A 17,548-nucleotide genomic window follows, 5' to 3' on the forward strand; every position below is an offset into this window, starting at 1 on the left:
GTTTTGGGACGGAATCATGGGGAGAGGGTACCTTCAGGGTCCCTGACGGTGTGAAAATGACCTCGGCAAAGTATGTAGAGTTTCTGACTGACCACTTTCTTCCGTGGTACAAAAAGGAGGACAGTGCCTTCCGTAGTAAAATCATCTTCATGCATGAAACTGCACCATCTCATGCTGCAAAGAATACCTGTTTCATTGGCTGCTTTCGGCATAAAAGGAGAGAAACTCATGGTGTGGCCCCCATCTTCCCCTGACCTCAACCCTATTGAGAACCTTTGGAGCATCCTCAGGCAAAACATCTGAGGTTGGGAGGCAGTTCACATCAAAACAGCAGCTATGGGAGGCTATTCTGGCATCCTGCAAAGATATTCAAGCAGAAACTCTCCAAGAACTCACAAGTTCAATGGATGCAAGAATTGTGAAGGTGATATCATAAGGGGTCCTATGTTAACATGTACCTTGGCCTGTTAAGATGTTTTTGATTGAAATAGCTTTTTATTTCACTTAATATGACCTCCACATTCTGCAAATTCAACAAATGACAATTTTACAACCTATAAAATGTTTTGAAACTGTTGTGCATAATAAATTGGAACAGTGCATTTGGAGTTTTTTATTTTTGAAAAAAATACTTTTATTATTGGGAGGTTTGTTCAATAAAATTCTAAATATACTCTAACGGTTGATGACTTGAAAATTATACTGACTTTGCATCGACTATTTAGGAAAATCTGGGAAAATATAATTTGCCTTATAATGTGGAACGCAGTGTAATGGCACTGCAAAAACAAAGGATTGTGTTCAATTTAAGATCTTTACTTTGAGGCTAGTTTCCTGAAGTATTACAAGCTGTTCATTTTTGTACTTGCTTGGTGTCAATCTTTGCAAATAATTCTATATTGAGTAAAGAATTGAGCCTGAATAAGCTCATCTTCAAATTAAATGTAGCCTTCTTTTAAAGCAGTTTTGAATATTTGGTCAACTGAGGAAACCTGTGTAGCAAGTGAAGCAATGCAAAACTCATTAGGGTCTCTGTAAATAATCCAAGTGGTCTGACCTTTATTCAAACATTTATCTAAAACCAGGTTATGAAGGTAAAGTATCATTTAGGTGTTAAACATGTAGAAAATGTAATGGAGATATTGTAACTCACTACAGTGAGAGGAATGAGAAACCACTAGATGGCACAATTGTACATTGATTAAGAATCCATAACAGTCGGCGTGTTTATATCCAGTGCATTTTAACTGCCAGACAGCTTCACTCTTATTTATTCCCATGAACAATTATTTAATTAACACTTCATTTTAAGTTAAGGCAGCAGATATAGAAAAACATTTACTACTTGGAGATGAAATACTGCATTTCAGTTAAAAGATTGTTCACTTCAGACTTCCACTGCTGAAAACGTCTCCTCAGATCACATTTCTGTTCCGTTCATCTGATAGTGTCTCTTTATTGTGTTACACATGGCGCTATCCCAGAACTTCCACATAGTTTTTAGGGACCATGGCCCGTTTTCCTCTCAAATCGCCCAGGAACCATTCTTCATTGACCGACTCCAGATTAGTTATAATATCCCCAGCCTGAGAGAGAAGGATGAGTCAGAGGTTGAGTCTGAATGACAGTGCTTTCAATAGATATTAACGGGAATCTGTGCAAATGATTCATGACAGAAGAAAAAAAAATACCTTCAGAGAGAGCTCCTCCTCACAGTCTGACGCAAATTCGAACAGAGCCCTGCCTCTACCACCAGCAGCAGTGGAGTTTGGCTGTTTATTAGATGACTGCTGGCCTGTTGAAAGAAAATATACTGAGTTAATGAATAATAATGGGGTTCAGTTGGCTAAGAAATCTGTGCCAATTAGAGCTGAACAAATGAGTATTTGGTGCTTTTCTGTGACCTTTGTTCTTAGTACACTGAATATTTACCACCTGAAAATAAAATGTTGTTGCATTTTGCTTAATGTTTTGTGAGCCTGAGAGCCCTCTGCAACGTGTCATTTTGGCGACAGACTTTCAGTTTAGTCATGTGTGTCAACTATTTTGAAAAATACAGAACCGTTGAAGCAATTGATATCACTATCAACCATAGGGTAGGACTTTAAGGTGCTCCTAAATATTTGTATTGATTGACACCTATATGATACGTTCAATAATGGCAACAGATTGGAAGTGTTAAAGATAATGAAAAATACTGGACCTGTGCTGCTCTCAACAAAAGCCCTGGGGAAAATGCCCTCTCTGCCGTTGAGTCGTCCACTGCTCCACTCTGCGTCAATGTGCTGAGTTATCATGATCTGCTCTCCCTCATTGAAGGCCAGGTCGCCCTCTGAAGAGCCGTCATAGTCATACAGAGCCACCACCCACTCCACACCGGACTGAGAAGCCTAAAGCATGAGAGAGAGAGTGTGTAGTTAGATGGTATAGTTGGTATAGAGAGGTGCAGCATAGCCTAATTTTTTAGATCTGGGCAAAACCAACATCAATCTTCATGTTTCATGCTTCTGTTTGTTTAAATGTTTTTTTTTATACCTGAGCAGGTTTGGCAACTTCAGGGTGTGTACTCGGAGAAGCAGCCATGCCTGAGGAGAAACATGGCATAAAGGTCATCAATAATGAAACGCATACACTGTACAAATCAGAAACAATGGGCACATTTTGGGGTATTGGCATAATTAAATAATGCAGTAGCCTACATGCCTCTGTAAACTTGTTTGGGTTTCGTACCTTTTCTGGGGAGTATTTTTTATACTGGCAATGTTTCAATTTGGAAAGTTGTGGGCCAACATAGATACAAAATCCATATTAAAATGTAAAGTATACATTTTCCCTTTACAAGAATGTACTTTCATTAAGCAGGGATTTTGGTACTAATTATCAGTAAAAGCTCTGTAAAAGTTTTGTTAATTATTATTTAAGTTAGAGTTTATTCATTCTGTTGAATGTTAACTCGGGGACCTCAGTTTTCCTGGTTGTGCGAGTGTGTCGGAGGCTTCAGGTTCACTGGCCTTTTGTAAACAGTCATTTAATTAAACAGAAACAAAAGAAGCACACATTCCTGACATGCCACGGAGGGAGATGCCAGCCAACACTAACGGACACAGCCCCTCTTTTGTTTATGATTCTAGGATCAGGAGGATAACACATCTGTGTAACGTGAACATTCCCATTTTAATGAGGAATATGTTGTTACAATTTTAGCTCACTTTTTTGTGTACAATCAGCAATACTAGAGAAAAGATTGAATGGTCTTAAGCCTTGGTGTTAACAGGTAAACCATACCAGGCAGTGGTATCCTGGTGGACTGTCTGCGCTGCTGACTTGTGGCTGGGGGCAGATCTTCGATGACCTCCACAAAGTTGAGAGGGAAGAAACCGGTAGAGTCACCTATCTGCCCCTCAGCCCACTCCTCTCCTGCCAGGGCTTTCAGCTGGATCAAGTCGCCCTCCGAGAACGACAGCTCGTTACTGCTCTCGCCCTCAAAGTCAAACCTCGCCACGCATCTCGGTCCGCTGTAGGGAAGGCCAGGGCATTTTAAGGTTAGCTCATCAACGAAGTTCGTAAAAGGCTAGTAGCGCAACAATTGGGACTTAAAATGGTACCTGACTGTGGATGATGCCAGCTTTGCTTTCCGTACAGGAAGGGGTTTCGGGGAATTTGACTAATTGGGAAAAATTATGATGACATTTTTTAATTCAGGGAATCCTTAACCATTCATAACCTTTAATTTGACCTAATTTACTATAGCTGAGTGAGAAGAACTCACACCAAGATACACAAATAAGAATACAGATAAGATAGCAATAAAAATAAAGTTGCTAAAACAACAGCGTATCAAGAATAAAGCAAGAAAATCAAACAGAATACAGCATAGTAGCCTACATGTCTACACATTGTGAGCCTTGATTGCCAAGGAGGTGTTGATATTTGCTTTGCAAGAACGGATGTCAATGACTGAAACTTACCAGTACTTTGACATAATCGACGGGAAAGAAACCAGAAGATCCCCTGCAGGTGCCTGTGTACCAATCGCTGTCCACCTGCTCCACCATGGTCACAACATCTCCTGCTCTCAGAGCCAGCTCTCCTGGACCCGCTACATGTGCACAACAAAAACACAACAGCTGTTTAGGGCATCACAACTTCCAAATCTAAATCAACAAAATGATTTCAGATGAATCAGTTAGACTTATTTTGATTATGTTCAGCCAACCAGTATATTTAAAAAACATGCATTAAAGAATAGTTTGACGGTATGGAAATATACAGTATGTTATTGTCTAATCTCAGGCAGTTTATTAAGCGGTTATTTTGTTTAAATTAAAAATGAAATTAAAAAAACTCATGTGTCACCTGGATTGAAGTCATGTATGGCCTGCACCTTCAGCCCATAACCAGTTGGACCGGCACCCTATGGTGAAGAGAACAAAGACACTTAAAGGGTTAATGCACCAGAGCCCACTGAGCACAAAGGAGGCAGGTGTGTCTCAAGTATAAGTTACCTGTGGTGGGGACGTGTGTGAGACGGACGCCAGAGGAGTTATGACCTTCATACGAGACTTGTGGACTCTCCCTGTGGTGTCTCCAACCTGACACTCAAACGTATTGCGGTCAACCTCGTCAAGCAGCACAAGCACTTCATTTTTCTATTAAAAAAAGGGGCCCGCAACAGGTTATTCTATAGATCCAGCTGTTTTTAGAGGAATTCTTGTAAAGAATTAGTATCGCACTTCTATGTAAAAGGCATCATGTACGCCGGCAGAACTATTTTAGACACCTGAAATGATAGTTCTCCTGTATTACTCCCATTGTAGTCGACGTCAGCAATCCCATGAGAAAGTTGAAGCTGGTAAAAGAAAGCAAAAAAATTAAACAGAGGCCCATCAAGTGGTTTGCAGACATGATTTTTTACGTGTAATGCACCTTCAATTGGCACTCCCAATTTTGTTGTATAGGTGACTGTACAATGACAATAAAGGCTATCTTGTCTTATCTTAAGAGTTCGCTCTCACAGTATATTTGTTGTAGAGACGGTGGCCTGGGTTGGGCCTGGGAGGTAACACGGGTCCTTTCCTCTGGGGCTTGTGTGTCTGGGGTTTTGGCGAAGTTTCCCATGATACGGATTGGGATCGACCCGCGCCCTGAAGGCTGGGCGGAGGGGGTCTTGCCGGGCCTGTTTTGGCCGGAGGCGGGCGAGGTGGGAGGGTTATGCTCCTATTCAGCTTCCTGAGGTGCAACATCATCATACATTGAGAAAAGTAGCATCTATACAAAGTGAACCATCATTCAAATATTCAAATTTCTTTCAATTTTTTAAGATGTTTTTTTCCTCCTTTACTCACCGAGGTGGTAGTGATGGCTCTGGCACAGGCTGGAAAGACTCCTGTAGAAGAATTCAGTTGTGCATTTTTTATTAGCACTAAAACAAACGCACAGCCTACAGCACCGGAAACCATAGAAACCAGGCTTAGAGCATGTAGCATTGAGTCACGGCTAGCTGCATCTCAACATTGTGTTCACGGCGGGGCTACAATTGTCTCATTGTTGGTTTGGAAAGAACAGGAAATGAAGCAGGTATGGTGCACAGCTGACAGATTAGATACACCTGAGAGAGTCATAGCGTATAAAAATAAATACACTCATTTCCCAAAACTTTTTAATTAGTTATCTGTGTTATGCAGATATTACCTGGGATGGGAGGGTTGGAGTCTGGCTTTGGTTATGGTTGACCGAGGCATTCAGGTGGCCTACAGGCTTCTGAGAAGGGAGGGGAGGGGGACTGTCCTGAAAGTTCTCCGAAACTGAAAAAGAGATCCGTCTTTACCACGACATATTTAAAGACATTTGCTCCATTGTGACAAGAATATGCAAAGAAAGTTTTATAAAGAAAGATACTCAGATATAAAATGTCAATAGTATACAACACTAAAATGTAACAATTTACTTTTATTTTCATGTTAAAGCGATAGGAGATGGACTCACATGAATCAGTTTTGCTTGGGACCCTGATAGTGGTTGGTCTCCGCGCTACAACTGGTCTGGGTACAAAGCCTCCATCACTGTCCACATTACGCTGAGGCTTGACCGGAGTAGGATCTGTACAAAGAAACACTTGGTTGGTTAATTCAATGCCAGTTGGGTATTTCACTCTTGGTCAGACACAGTAAGCTATTGTAAGACTTTGTGAAGGTGCGTAATAGGTGTGTAATGAGTGTATTTTTGCTTCATCTAGTGGTGAAGTTATAGATTGCAAAGCTACATTGCTATCCCTCTTGTTTGGAGAATTTACAGAAGCTACGGTGGCCTTCACGGACAAGAATCAAGTTTCTAAAGATGGCATCATCCACTACTGCTTCAAGTCTTTACACGATATCAACACCATTGAACAATTCAAATAAAATGCTACTTACTTGATGGACTTTTCACATACTCATTCTCGCTGTACATGGAGGCTGAGTTGTGGTTGTTTATATTTAGGTTGGGTTTCAGAGGTTCTTTAGATGGCTTCGTGGGAGGTGAAGGGGGAACTGTAACTGAAGATTCCTCTTCATAGATTCTGCTGGCTCTGGTCAATACAGCAGGACGGGATCTGTTGGGGTTGATGGCCATCTTGCTGTGTATCGTCTCTAGTTCCTCCTTTATAGAGAATCCCGCGGGCTGCTTAGGCGGCTGAGGTCTAGGAGCCGGTGTTGGGGTTTGGTAAATGTTTGTGGAGGAGACATTTTGATTGAATTTGTCTATACTGTGGTTAAAGAGAGGTTTCATAGCCACAGACGGTTTTGCAGCAACTGGAGGTGCAATGGCCGCCTTCCTGGATCGAGGTTCTGGTTTGGCTGGTTCAACCACATTTCCCCCCTCGGTGCTAGTCTGGCGCTCGAAGGATTGGATCCTGGCCAGGATATTTCGTTGGCTGTGGTTGGTGCTCATCTCGCCACCAGCATCTTCACCTAGTAAGGCCTCGTCTGATTGGTCAACGATATGACCGTTCTCCTCACACTCGTAATCTGGACTCAAGACCTCCAATAACTCCTTTAAATACTTGTTTGGGGAGACCTCCTCCTCAGGATCAAAGGGAATGTCGTCACAATTCTCACTGAACTTGACCAAAGTTTGAACTCCTTCTGAATTTGCCTGTTTTCTGGGTTTCGTACGTGGAAGTGGAACAGGCCGTCGACTGTGTTCCGAGCCTGTTGAAGAAGGATGAGTAGCTTCAGCAGCAGGGGCAGAAGGATGATTTATAGGAATGTCCCAGTGCACAGTGACAGATCTGGTGTGTTGAGCGACTGGTTCTCTGTCGACGGGTTTCGGCAAACGTGGTCTTGGTGGTTTCTGTGGCTTTTTACCTGGAAGGATATAAGATCATCATGAATATCATTACATGTAGAAATTAAAAAGTGCTCCAAGGAACTTTCAGTTTGTGTTTATTTCTGCACCCCTTCTGGACAAAAGCTGTAGTTCCTGGGTGAGCGTACCCATGACAAAGACGTTAAGAAAAACTATAGAAAAATAGCCTTCTCTGCACTGTTGGTCTCGTCAGCTGTTACACAATTTATGTCCACCAGAGGAAAAATGAGACAGTTTAATAAATATTTAAAAGTTCCTCGTAGCACCTTTAAATAGATTGCAATTCAAAACTAGGAACCAATGTCTTTTCCATTTGGCTCACCAGCAGGTCTTTTGGCTGCTGCCTTTGGAGCAGATTGTGAGGTGTCCTCCCTCACAGGGTCTGTCTGTGTGGCGTTGGTGGAGGTGCAGGTGGTCTGGCGTGGGGCCGCAGTGGGCTTGACAACGTGCTCTTCCTGGTTCTTCTCGTGAATCACCTGGTCATAGGACGGTGGGGGCTAAGTCATGAAAAAAAGAGTTTTTCACACACTTGCACATGCACATTATTTTATCATTGACCATTTACTTACAGGATTGAACTACTATTGAAGATACTGTGGTTATGACCTCAAAATGTTTAAGATTTGGTGGAGAACATCAACTCCTTATTACATCAAGGCAATGTAAAAAAAAAAAGCTTTGAAACAATATTTAGACCTTCACATTACATTTGGTGTCTGCTCAAATTCTGGCTGCAGCTCTGTTTGGCACTCACGACTAGTAGTTACATTTTTGTGCTGAATTTGTATTTTTTATTTTTTTAACCTTCAGTGCATCCTTAAAAAAAATCACACTCTGCCTCCTTCGGCGCTTAAGATGTCACTTTGGATTGATATGTAAATAAAAATAACATGAATGTATTTTTCCACCAATTTTTTTTTATAACTTTCTTTTTCAACTCGAGTCCTCACCATACAAACCATATTCATCTTTATTTTAAGGATTTTAACCCTTTAAATTCCAGTTGTTTTAGAAAAAGTCACTCGTTTTTTTTAATGGAAAAACACAAAATATCAATTAAAAGCTAAATAATTAGTCTGAATTGGATTTTTTTGAGGGGGATTATAAGAGTGTGATAGATGTTAAAAATGTGCAATGAAATTGATTTGAATGCATTTTTATATTTTTTTATATCTAAGATTTAAAAAAAGACTCACACTCAGCCTCCTTCGGCGCTTAAGATGTCACTTTGGATTGATATGTAGATAAAAATAACATGAATGTATTTTTCCACCAATTTTTTTTTATAACTTTCTTTTTCAACTCGAGTCCTCACCATACAAACCATATTCATCTTTATTTTAAGGATTTTAACCCTTTAAATTCCAGTTGTTTTAGAAAAAGTCACTTGTTTTTTTTAATGGAAAAACACAAAATATCAATTAAAAGCTAAATAATTAGTCTGAATTGGATTTTTTTGAGGGGGATTATAAGAGTGTGATAGATGTAAAAAATGTGCAATGAAATTGATTTGAATGCATTTTTATATTTTTTTATATCTAAGATTTAAAAAAAGACTCACACTCAGCCTCCTTCGGCGCTTAAGATGTCACTTTGGATTGATATGTAGATAAAAATAACATGAATGTATTTTTCCACCAATTTTTTTTTATAACTTTCTTTTTCAACTCGAGACCTCACCATACAAACCATATTCATCTTTATTTTAAGGATTTTAACCCTTTAAATTCCAGTTGTTTTAGAAAAAGTCACTCGTTTTTTTTAATGGAAAAACACAAAATATCAATAAAAAGCTAAATAATTAGTCTGAATTGGATTTTTTTGAGTGGGATTAGAAGAGTGTGATAGATGTCAAGAATTAACAATAATATTGAATTGAATGCATTTCTATTCTTTTTGCTATTTAAGATTTAAAATGTGCCCTCCATTAAGGGCCATTGTACGGCACACAGAATTCTATTAAAACCACACTTTTTGACCCTGCTGCCAAAAGATGAGAGAAACTGATTTTTTTATAATTCTTTTGGTTCCTTGTACTAATGTCTTGACATTTTCCATTCTTTGTGTTTTTTACTAGTTGTTGCTAATTTCACACATATGCCAGTGTTTCAACTACAGGCTAAAATGTAAATTTGCACTCCCTTGCTACTTAGGCCACTGCAGGCCACATGAATACATTATTTGAGATAACATGCCCTGTCTGGGTTCTTCATAATAGCATAGAGTAGTGTATATGTGTATTTCAACAAATATGTATTTGTGAATATGTGTGCCTGTGTGTGTATCAAATAACAGATAGAAATACAGCTCAATGTAAATCCATGAAAACAGCATGTTTCGATCCCATGGTTAATTGAGGATAAGTTTGTGAATATGGTAATATTACACATTCATCCTGCTCTTATAACTTGAAATTTTATATTTTTATGATTTTTTCAGATGTTTTATGAATTAAGTCCTGCCTATAGCCTTTACAACTGATAACAATACAAAATGAATCACAGTTCCCTCGTTTCCACTAGGGGTATCTTTGCTCTTCAGGCCTATAAGGATGAAATTCACGCATCAGCTGTAAAATAGTAAAAATGTAAAATTTCAAGGTATAAGAACAGGATGAATGTCTAATATTACCAAATTCATGTATTTAACCTCAATTGACCATGGGATCAACACATGCAGTTTTTATGGATTTACACTGAACTGTTTTTCTCTATGTGAATTTGAGTATCCGTGTTTGGATACACACACAGACACGCACACACACTTATTTGTCGAAAAACACATCTATACTATACTATGCCATCACTAAGAATACAGAGAGAGCATTTTAGCTGAAACAATTTATTAATGTGGCCTGCAGTGGCTAGTAGCAGAGGAGAGCAATATTAAATCTCAGCCTGTAATTAAAACCAATGGTATATGAGAGAAAACCGATGCAATTAAAAAAAAAACACAAAAAATTTAAATTTTCAAGACATTAGTGCAAGGAAATAAAACAAAACAAAAAAAATCTGGTTTCTATCAGCTATTGGCAGAAGGGTCAAAAAATGTCGTTTGAATGGGAGTCAATGAGGCGCTTATTTGGCCAAGGAGGCTGAGTGTGAGGAAAATTAATATACAGTGCATTATAGTGTTAATTAATGAATTGAGGATAAAATTCATAAATTGGTCAGAAAACATTAGCCTTGACCAAATATGAAGCCATTTGCATGAACACAGCCTCAGCAGTTGTGAAATGAAAAACCAAAATGTACCAAAAAGGGCCTAAGATGCACTGAAGGTTAATCTCTTGATTAAGAAGAAATATTTTTGGACGACAAAGAAACGTTGCCAGAAATCACCTAATCAGGAGAACCAAGAACCAAGCATTGTTCAATTATGAAAAAAAAACAACAACCAAGTGAAATCAAACAGTTTGAGTCAGACAAGGCCTATACAGTACCTGGGAAACAGGTGGTAGAGAAGGGAAAACTACAGATGTTCCGGAGAACCAGTTGTTTTGGGCCAAAGGTTCTGCTGAGACGATGGTTATCTCTGGTCGCCTGAAATACAAACCATACAGATCAGAAAAATACATGTAATATCAGATGATTTATTTGTTGTTGATGACTTGGTTTATTTTTGTTTAGCCCATCTGGCAAAGTACAGTGATCGTATAAGGGTTATTTGTAAAGCAACAGTAGCCTATTGCAATTGGCATCAATGAGAAGCAACCAAGTAAGATGTTTGTGTGTATATTACCTTCTGTCTCTGGTATGGTCACACTGGGAGTTTGTTCTTGCTGAAGGAAAAAATATCATATTAATGTTATTTTAATTATGGATAGAAACATTAAGATATCATTACCTCCTTTTGTCAAACATGATATAAAAGTGTTCCTAAATATCAGAGGGATAAAAGTTTCTTTATCCTAAAAATGTTTTAAACATTAAATTTCATTTAATTAAGTTACGTTACAAATGAAAGTTTTGACATAAAGTTTAATAACACTAGCAATGAATAATTAGCAATATACAAATGTCACTGTAGCTCAGGTTTGGAACACTTACTTCGTTTGATAGCAGCTCGTATGGATGACAAAGCTCCTTGGCTGAAAAGAGAACAGAACAGGAAGCCCATATTATTAATATTATTATTACAACAAAGTGTGGTGCTTATACAAGACAAGGGTGCGTTTATACCTTTCAGGTGACACAATGGTTCAAAGAAATCTCTTAACTACATACTATCCTCTACTCATGCGTTACTGTTGGTGCCAAAATAAAAATGATAATTAAAAAGATAATTTATAAAAAAGAAACTGAAAGACAATTATACAAAACAAAACAGAAAAAAAACAAGAGGAAAAGTTATTAAAAAAACGCTTCTGTAAATGAGATCTAAGATTGATAATATGATGCAGTGCATTACATTGCTTAAATCTGCAGTCTAATGAAAATATCTGCTAATTTATCTCTGTGACAAAGCATTGTTTATTCAAGGCAAAAATATGTTTTCATATTAAAAGAAAGATGAAATATCCCAATAGATTTATACATACCTCAAGTATTACAAAGGATGCTGACTTTCAGAGTCACTTAAGAGAAGAATAACATATATGCAGATGCTGAAATCCACCTACCTTACTAGCCTACATAAACACTTTGCCCAGTAAATGGTACCACTTCCTAGTAAACAAGGGACTACACTTACTACTCAACACACGGGAGACGGACAAGTTTGACACAGTTTGATATCCTCAGGCTGTTTTCCTCTCAAAGATAAAAATAGTCTCTAATTATTAAGTCTAATCACGTTATAACATGTTTGAAAGAGCAGAGATTAAACTGTTGCGCCTCTATTTTCACTGCCAAACAGTCTCCTTTGTAAAGCCACGGTAAATTCCCTTGACAGTGGAGGCAGTCTCATCATAAACTCCTGCTCATTAAGGACCTAGGTGATGTAAACTATCTGGGGGGGGGAAGACCAACAATGCTTGCCCTAGTGCCCATACCACGTGGTTTATTCAATTCATTAACTGAGCTGTAAACACAGGTCTCTCAAGGCCAAAACACATCTTGTGTTATCCATAAAAGCACTTCCCAGATTTCTAGCACAACATATTTGTCCCCACATTGACCCTTCTGTCTGTCAGTCGGTGAGAATGGATCAGTGCATTGTTTTGGTCCATTCACAAGCTCACCCGTCAGCAGATCTGACCGTTAAAGGGATAGTGCCCCCATTTCCCAGCAGATACAGTTTGGGTGAAACGTAACATGTGTAAGTGGATCCGCAACTGAAGTAGTAATGTTAAAAAAGAAAATCTAGGTTTAAAGAAAAATTACATACCTAGAATGTAAATGATCTGGCTTGGTTCTTTCAGGGTGCTCTGCAGAGGGAAAGCAGAGAGACATACAGTCAGCCAACTGAATCAATTATTTCAGTAACACACCAATATAAAATAGTTTAATAATAAAAAGTTTGGGTAGGAATTTGAGCACTGCTGCATTTTACTGCTTAGGAATTCAATCATATGAAAGAATCTTCATAGTCTCCCTTCAAGTAAAATGAAACCATTTGTTTTGAAGACTATTTGAGTCTACTTACACACTGGACTTCATGAACTTGAAATACAAGAACCTAACCCTTACCCGCAGGAAGAGCAATTTAATCTCGATCAACCAGTTAGTTCCAAGGAACGTGTCAATGCTTCCACATTAACATTAACAAAGACGTGGCGATTACAACAACCTGATGCATGTTAGTTTGATTGACTAGTTAGACACGTAATCCACTGTATACAGACTGTAACTGGAGGCCTACACAGGGAAACATAAACACAAAACAGATTTTGCTTCTCGTTATACCTGGACATACCTACACTAAACATCTTTATGAAATGCTTTACATAGAAGTCCTAAAAATGGAAGCATTATCATCTACAGATGCTGTGTTGTGTTTGTGATTTTATGGCAATAAGGCCGTGTGGCTCCCAAAAGTTGGGAATAAGAGATACAATTGGCTAAAAGTCAGTATATTTGAGAGTAAACTCTTCCTGAGAAGGTTGAGAAAACAAAGAGAACCTTTGAAGCCAGTATTGTTGCTAATGCCTCCGGGGCAAAACCGTGACCTGGCTGGCAGTCAAATCCACCTGTCATGCCTGATACTTGTTATCTGTTAGTGCCTCACCTCGGTGCTGCTGCTTTAAGTTACACTTTAACAGCATGAGAAGAATGACAGTTTAAGAAACTTTTTTAGCACACTTTTTAGACAGACCCATTGTTAAGCTCTCTTATTTCCCACACACATTACGATTTACTTGTAAATATCCATTCTGCTATACAGTACATGTCATGATACAGCAGCACACTTGTCACTTATAAAACTAGTTTCACTTCTGCAAGCATCATGCTGTTTCCTTTCTAAAGAGCGTGTCCCCTGTGATTTGTCTATGCAAAGGTGCCCCTTACCTGTGAATTAAATGGAATAAATATCAAATCAAAAGCATCAAAGGAATATTTCCACAATCCTGGTCCATCCGAGTGAGTGAGTGACTCGGTGTAATGAAAGAACTTGAAGCGAATTCTAGTCACACACCCACTGACAACAGAATGGAGAGGGAGGGCCCTGCAGTATCTCAGCTCTCCTGTGTTTACTGATCAGACAAACTGGAATGTGGTCAATCAGGAAGCGGAGGTTGGTTGTGCCACATGTCACAACACTGTCTTTATGCCTACAAGGTAAAGGGCAACAGTGGTAATCACACATTTCATTTGTCTTAAAGTATTTGAATAATTCACCTTATCCTAAAAAGCCTTGATTTTCACTTTAAAATAAGTCATAAAGTCACAGCCTATTTGTTTGTCTGAGAATGTAATGTAACCTATTAATAGACTGATCAAACTTAACATCTTTCATCCTGGTTATTACAGCTCAAATGACTGGAGAGAATGCAACAGAATCAATGGAGAAGACTGAACATGCAGGTTCTGTAAAATAACAATACTTAATTGAATAAATAAATAAACTGGAAACATATATCAGTCAATCATCAAAAAGACAGAACAGAAATAGACAAAGCATACATCCAACATATCCAATTAAAAAGATACAGTGATGCAGTGTATCATTGTACACAGCCAGCCTTGGCCTTTAGCTTCCACACAAACAAGACTTCAGTTTAGCATGATAGCTTGCCAACAGGCCAAGTTACCATCTAATATAAAGCACAGCTGAGGCTGATGGGAATTTAGTCAGTTGTCAGAAATTTGACCCGTTCTTGGCGTTAGACTAAATGTCACTTGATCACCAAACTTGTAACAGTTAATCTTTGTGCAATTTTAATAGTGATATATTTCCTTAAATGTTAGTCTACTTCATTTTATTATATTCATTATTATCTAATATACAGCAGTTTTCTTAGTTTGTTCTGTGTGTGTGTGTAGTTCTGTGTTTTATGTGTTTCTGTCTTTTTATGTGACTATCATTATGACTGCAACACCAACATTTCACGTGGGTGATAAACGTGAATCCATCCAGCATTTGTCATTTCAACCTAAAATAAAAATGTCAGCCAGCTGCAGGGGCAACAAGAAAAGTCAGAAGATCACCAAACAGATCAGTGTACATCCTCTGAGGAACGTGAATGTCTATATGAAACCTAATGGTATTCCATCCAATTAGTTATTGAGAAATGTCGATCAATAGGATCCTTTTAAAAGCATTCAGATTATTACTTGACAATGAACACTAATATTTTTTTAATCGACCTACAGCATATCCCTTGGTATTTTTGGGCCAGCGACACCTTTAAAAGACAAACACAAACAGGAGAGAGAGAGGGTTGCTGAAGTCAGCAGGAAAGACTCCCCCCGTCACAGCCGCACTCTCACTCGAACACATGCTGACATTACTCAGCACTCAACAGCAGTCACACAGCAGCTGGTGGAGCTGGTGGCAACAAAGGCAAGCAAAGAAAAACAAACTGCCTCCGAGTGTGATAATACACCACTGAGAGAACCCCATACTAATGATACCACAGGCAGGTGGAGATTGATAAAGGGTTTAAGCTTCAGTCTTTCTCTAATGTTGGCTTGAATCTATAGTGCGTAACTTCTGTCGCCTCCATAAGGAATTCTGAGTAATTACAACGACACTGTCGGCGCATCTACTTGAGGAAAGCCCTCAGTGATCACTTTCCTTTTTGGATTTTGGATCTTCTGCTGAATGCAAGGTGATTCTTAGCAGTAGAATCAACAACTGAAACATGTTGTGGGCGCTTCTTGAGCTCCTGCGCCAGTGTCGGGAGGTGACACCAGTTTGTAAACGCTGCCATATTGAGAAATACAGAGAGAGTTTTGTGGAGCTGATAGGCTAAATCACCTTTGCGTCAACTCATCTAGAAATTCCTTCAATGTAACCAGCTTTCTGTTATTTGAAAAAAGTTACGCACTATAGCTTTAAAGTGTAATTTCCAAACATCAAGTACGTTTGCTGACTCAGTAATACACTCAACATGCAGAGACAAACGCAACATTTCTGCGGCTGTTAACAGACGATTGTACGAAACAGATTTGCCCTCACTTGAAAAGGCAAGCCTATGATCATGTTGACTAACACAACTCTGGCAGCTGATGTGGAACCTTTCGTCAGAGATGATTAGGTGGTGACAATGCAGACAAGTGATTCACAGTGGAAACTACCTGAAAAAAGGTAGATGATGTGGAAAACCAATCATGATTGGTCATATCATATAAAAACATTATTCTAAAAAGGATGGAAAAAAAAACACATCAAGTACATTGTGTCCATGACACAGCAGTCTGACCGCCCAGAGAAAATCCCATCCGGACAGCTGGTGGGTTGAGGGTGTGGTTGGGGGGTGGAGGGGGTTAGTATGAGCTGATACAGATAGCTACGCAGGGCAGGGCACAAAGGAACTCGAGAAATAAGTGTGTTTCAACGCCAGGTGTTGCTAAGAGAAACAAGGAACAAAGAAAAGGATGATACAGGGGGAATTCTCACTAAGACTGAAACAGTTTCTAAACTTGCATGTTAGGCAGCTGAGTGAAATTGAAAGCCAATGTTGGTTAAATTAGATCACAGGCTTAATATTGACAATATAAAATCTTTTAAAAATGTCCAAGGGTTTCCTTTTCAGTGACGGGTGACACGTGTTGCTATCAAGGTTTGTGGGTCAAGGTGGTTGACTGTAAAGGCAAGTGAGGTTACTGTACCAAGGCGGGTTTCAATTCCCTCAAGTGTCACTGAAATGTCAATAATTCAGTCACTAAAACTGTCTTTTCTATTGACTATTCTATTGAATAAATGCTTTTTGAACTAAAGCGTTTGAGAGAACTTCAACCCCGGGGACAAAGCAGGCTCACGACTACTGCTGTAAAAGTTTTGTGTCTCATAGCAACTGAAGGAGTAACCAGAGGAATCACAGCACGGCTTTAAGACACCACAGGTCAGCAAGTTGATCAATGCAGCACAGTCACAGCATGTCAGTCAGAAGATCAATCTCATGTTTTATACATACAGACATGCATGGTCAGGTTTCAACAGCTACTGATAACAAGAAAAAGAATGCTGAGAAGTTTAAGGGCCATAATGGTTTGTGGATGTTTTATCATCTTACCCACAAATCATGTACATTTTACATGTTTCCTGCATTAACTCAAGTTGTATGTATTTTCAAATGAATTTGTGCAGAGCATGAGCATCTAATTGTAGTACATTTCCATCTGAACACACACACACACACACACTTTGTAATTTAACTTGACAAAACTAAATGCAATAGTGTGCTTATTTATTTTCATCTCCTACATAAACGAATGGAAAACAATGGCTGTCTGGAATGGTGAAACATACACCCATTCATAAAACGTTACAGCTCGGTTATGTAAAATGACTTGCAAAATCACTGCTAGGTGTGCTCTCAAAAATGATCATTAAACTCACTTCACTGTAAATCACACACACAAAAAAAGCATCAAGTCTCGAATCAAGCAGATATGCTCAAAAAAAATTCACATCCAAATCCCCGTTATACGGTTCAGGTGTACCGCCAGCCCGGTGCTTTCCCAAACAAACTACCTGTTGTCTGGCTTCTGTTCCGGACGTCCCGCGGCTCTCTGCGCTCCCCCTCCTCCTCCTCTCCACGCCGGGCTTCGGCCATTTGGGATTTAAAATCAATGTAGAAGAAGTTCCAAATAAA

At 39.0% G+C, this 17,548-nt stretch overlaps 1 protein-coding gene across 1 annotated transcript; it reads right to left on the bottom strand.

Annotated features, from left to right (window-relative positions):
* Positions 1 to 988: 988 nt before the first annotated feature.
* Positions 989 to 17,548, bottom strand: sh3d19 (SH3 domain containing 19). The gene is made up of 21 exons (XM_080029560.1): positions 17,428 to 17,548; positions 12,676 to 12,715; positions 11,397 to 11,437; positions 11,089 to 11,128; positions 10,790 to 10,889; positions 7,670 to 7,844; positions 6,414 to 7,346; positions 5,986 to 6,099; positions 5,692 to 5,804; positions 5,346 to 5,386; positions 5,016 to 5,229; positions 4,781 to 4,849; positions 4,506 to 4,649; positions 4,357 to 4,414; positions 3,969 to 4,099; positions 3,606 to 3,664; positions 3,286 to 3,515; positions 2,536 to 2,585; positions 2,204 to 2,390; positions 1,692 to 1,795; positions 989 to 1,586 (listed from the first exon to the last, which is right to left on the bottom strand). The coding sequence occupies exons 1-21, from the start codon at positions 17,507 to 17,509 to the stop codon at positions 1,476 to 1,478; spliced, it is 3,036 nt and encodes a 1,011-aa protein (XP_079885686.1). The 5' UTR covers positions 17,510 to 17,548; the 3' UTR covers positions 989 to 1,475.

Source organism: Ammodytes marinus (assembly GCF_949987685.1).
Source record: "Ammodytes marinus genome assembly, chromosome: 6".
Lineage (NCBI taxonomy): Eukaryota > Metazoa > Chordata > Actinopteri > Uranoscopiformes > Ammodytidae > Ammodytes > Ammodytes marinus.

Excerpts from the sequence above, each read along its gene's own strand:
- sh3d19 (XM_080029560.1), bottom strand. The coding sequence starts at position 17,509 with ATGGCCGAAGCCCGGCGTGGAGAGGAGGAGGAGGGGGAGCGCAGAGAG. Across the intron at positions 4,850-5,015 it reads GTCTCTACAACAAATATACT|CTTCAACTTTCTCATGGGAT; the intron begins GTGAGAGCGAAC and ends TTCTTTTACCAG. Across the intron at positions 1,796-2,203 it reads TTTTGTTGAGAGCAGCACAG|GCCAGCAGTCATCTAATAAA; the intron begins GTCCAGTATTTT and ends TTCTTTCAACAG.